The sequence below is a fragment of the Drosophila mojavensis genome, unplaced genomic scaffold, assembly GCF_018153725.1.
Source record: "Drosophila mojavensis isolate 15081-1352.22 unplaced genomic scaffold, ASM1815372v1 contig_136, whole genome shotgun sequence".
Lineage (NCBI taxonomy): Eukaryota > Metazoa > Arthropoda > Insecta > Diptera > Drosophilidae > Drosophila > Drosophila mojavensis.
Window position 1 is genome coordinate 12,251,293 of NW_025318667.1, and position 1,865 is coordinate 12,253,157.

Sequence of the window (1,865 nt, forward strand, 5' to 3'; positions counted from 1 at the left end):
TTGTTGTTGCTGTTGTTATTGTTGCAGTTGTTGTTGTTGTATACGTGATGCAAGTTTCAGTGCATCCGGCGAGAAAAATGCGCTTTGGATGACGACTTCGAAACGGGCCAAATACAATGGGAGGCAGCCCCAGCTGAGAACCTTTATAAATTAGCCGGGAATGAGCAAAAGTTTGTTTAGTTGACCAGCAGCAGTTGCTTGAAATCGTCGACATCGAAGTGCATCACATAGAGAAACAGAGGCGAGCCGGATCTGCGATGCAACACTGGAAGCTGCTCTTGACTTGGCTGCTCGTTAGCAGCTGCCTGGCGCTGGCCACGCCCTCGCTGCTGCAGCTGAAGAAGAAGCTGCTCTTTGGACATGGAGGCGGTGGTGGTGGTGGCGGTGGTGGATTTGGTGGCGGCGGTGGATTTGGTGGCGGTGGTGGTGGCGGATATGGAGGTGGCGGCGGTGGCGGTCATCCAGGCGGCGGCGGTGGTGGCCATCCAGGCGGCGGCGTTATCCATAAGCCAGCCATATATGAGGTGTATGTGGTTAAGCCCATCTATCAAGGCGGCGGTGGGGGAGGAGGACACTACGGTGGCGGTGGCGGTGGCGGCGGAGGACATCCAGGCGGTGGCGGCGGAGGTCATCCAGGCGGTGGGGCCGGTGTTCATCCAGGCGGTGGTGGCGGCTGGGGTGGCGGCGGCGGGGGTGGCTCCTATGCCAGCAGCAGCGCCAACAGCTACAGTCATGGAGGAGGAGGCGGCAGCAGCAGCAATGCTTATGCCAAGGCAAACGCCTATTCGCGCAGTTGGTACTGAGCCAAGAAGGAGCTTAACATCAATTTGAAATGTTGACAAAATAATTTTTTTTTAAAATAATTTATAAGCTTTGTGAATAAATTTAAAGTTATTGTTGGCAGAATCAAAATATGCCGAATTGAATAAGGAAGAGAGTGGAAATGCAAAAAATTGATTCTAATTGGGATAGACAAGGAATTTATCAATGTGGAATGATTAGAAACGGAATAAAGCAACGCTATCCAATTGGAATTAGTAGGGAACAGGAAAGCGAGCCGTGAAATGCAAAGAGATTCCAAGGGAAAATAATGGAAATGAATTGCTGGTATGCAATACAACTGGAATCGAAAGCAAGAGGTGAGATAAGATATTCCAATGAAAAATGGAATGGATGAACATGCGCCATTTGGAAATAAACAGGTCACAGAAGTCAGAGAGCAGCCGAGGTAATACAAATTCTAATTAGGAATTAATTGACTATGAAAGGTTACCAACAGAAAAGGAACTATAATATGAAGAAATAGAAACGGTGTAAGAGCGAATTTGCAAAGGGAAGAAACAGAACATTAGAAGGAGTTTCTAATTGGAAGAAATGAACAGGGAAGGCACGCGGATTTAAAAATGTGGAATGGAAAACGAATGGGAGCCGAGATTCCAATTGGTGAATGAACGCAGAGGCAACACACGCTTCGAATTGGGTAATGAAAGCAATAGGGAAGCGAACAGATACAAGGAGAAGCGTTCTTTTAATAGTTTCGACATATTCAAATTGGCAATGGGAACATATTTTATGGCGAAATGAAAAAGCGAGATAGGCAAAGGTAGCTATGGTATGCCCATGCCCAAATACCCTACTAGATATAGTGAGAGAGCAATAGATAAAGAGAGACGCAGAGAGGGACAGAAATAGACAGAGAGAGAGAGAGAAAGAGAGAGAGAGAAAGAGAGAGAGAGAGAAAGAGTGAGAGAGAGAGAAAGTGAGAGAGAGAAAGTGAGAGAGAGAAAGTGAGAGAGAGAGAGTGAAAGAGAGAGAGATAGCGAGAGAGAGAGAGATAGATAAATAGTCACAGGTGTTACATACCG

At 46.9% G+C, this 1,865-nt stretch overlaps 1 protein-coding gene across 1 annotated transcript; it reads left to right on the plus strand.

The window, feature by feature from the left end:
- Positions 1-257: 257 nt before the first annotated feature.
- On the plus strand, positions 258-803 carry LOC122757025 (glycine-rich cell wall structural protein-like). Its single transcript, XM_044008127.1, has 2 exons — positions 258-387; positions 466-803. The coding sequence occupies exons 1-2, from the start codon at positions 258-260 to the stop codon at positions 801-803; spliced, it is 468 nt and encodes a 155-aa protein (XP_043864062.1).
- Positions 804-1,865: the final 1,062 nt, after the last annotated feature.

What these genes read in the sequence shown, in the direction of transcription:
- LOC122757025 (XM_044008127.1), top strand. Translation starts at nt 258, where the DNA reads ATGCAACACTGGAAGCTGCTCTTGACTTGGCTGCTCGTTAGCAGCTGC. An exon ending in CGGTGGTGGTGGTGGCGGTG is followed by an intron (nt 388 to 465) that starts GTGGATTTGGTG and finishes GCGGTCATCCAG; the next exon opens with GCGGCGGCGGTGGTGGCCAT.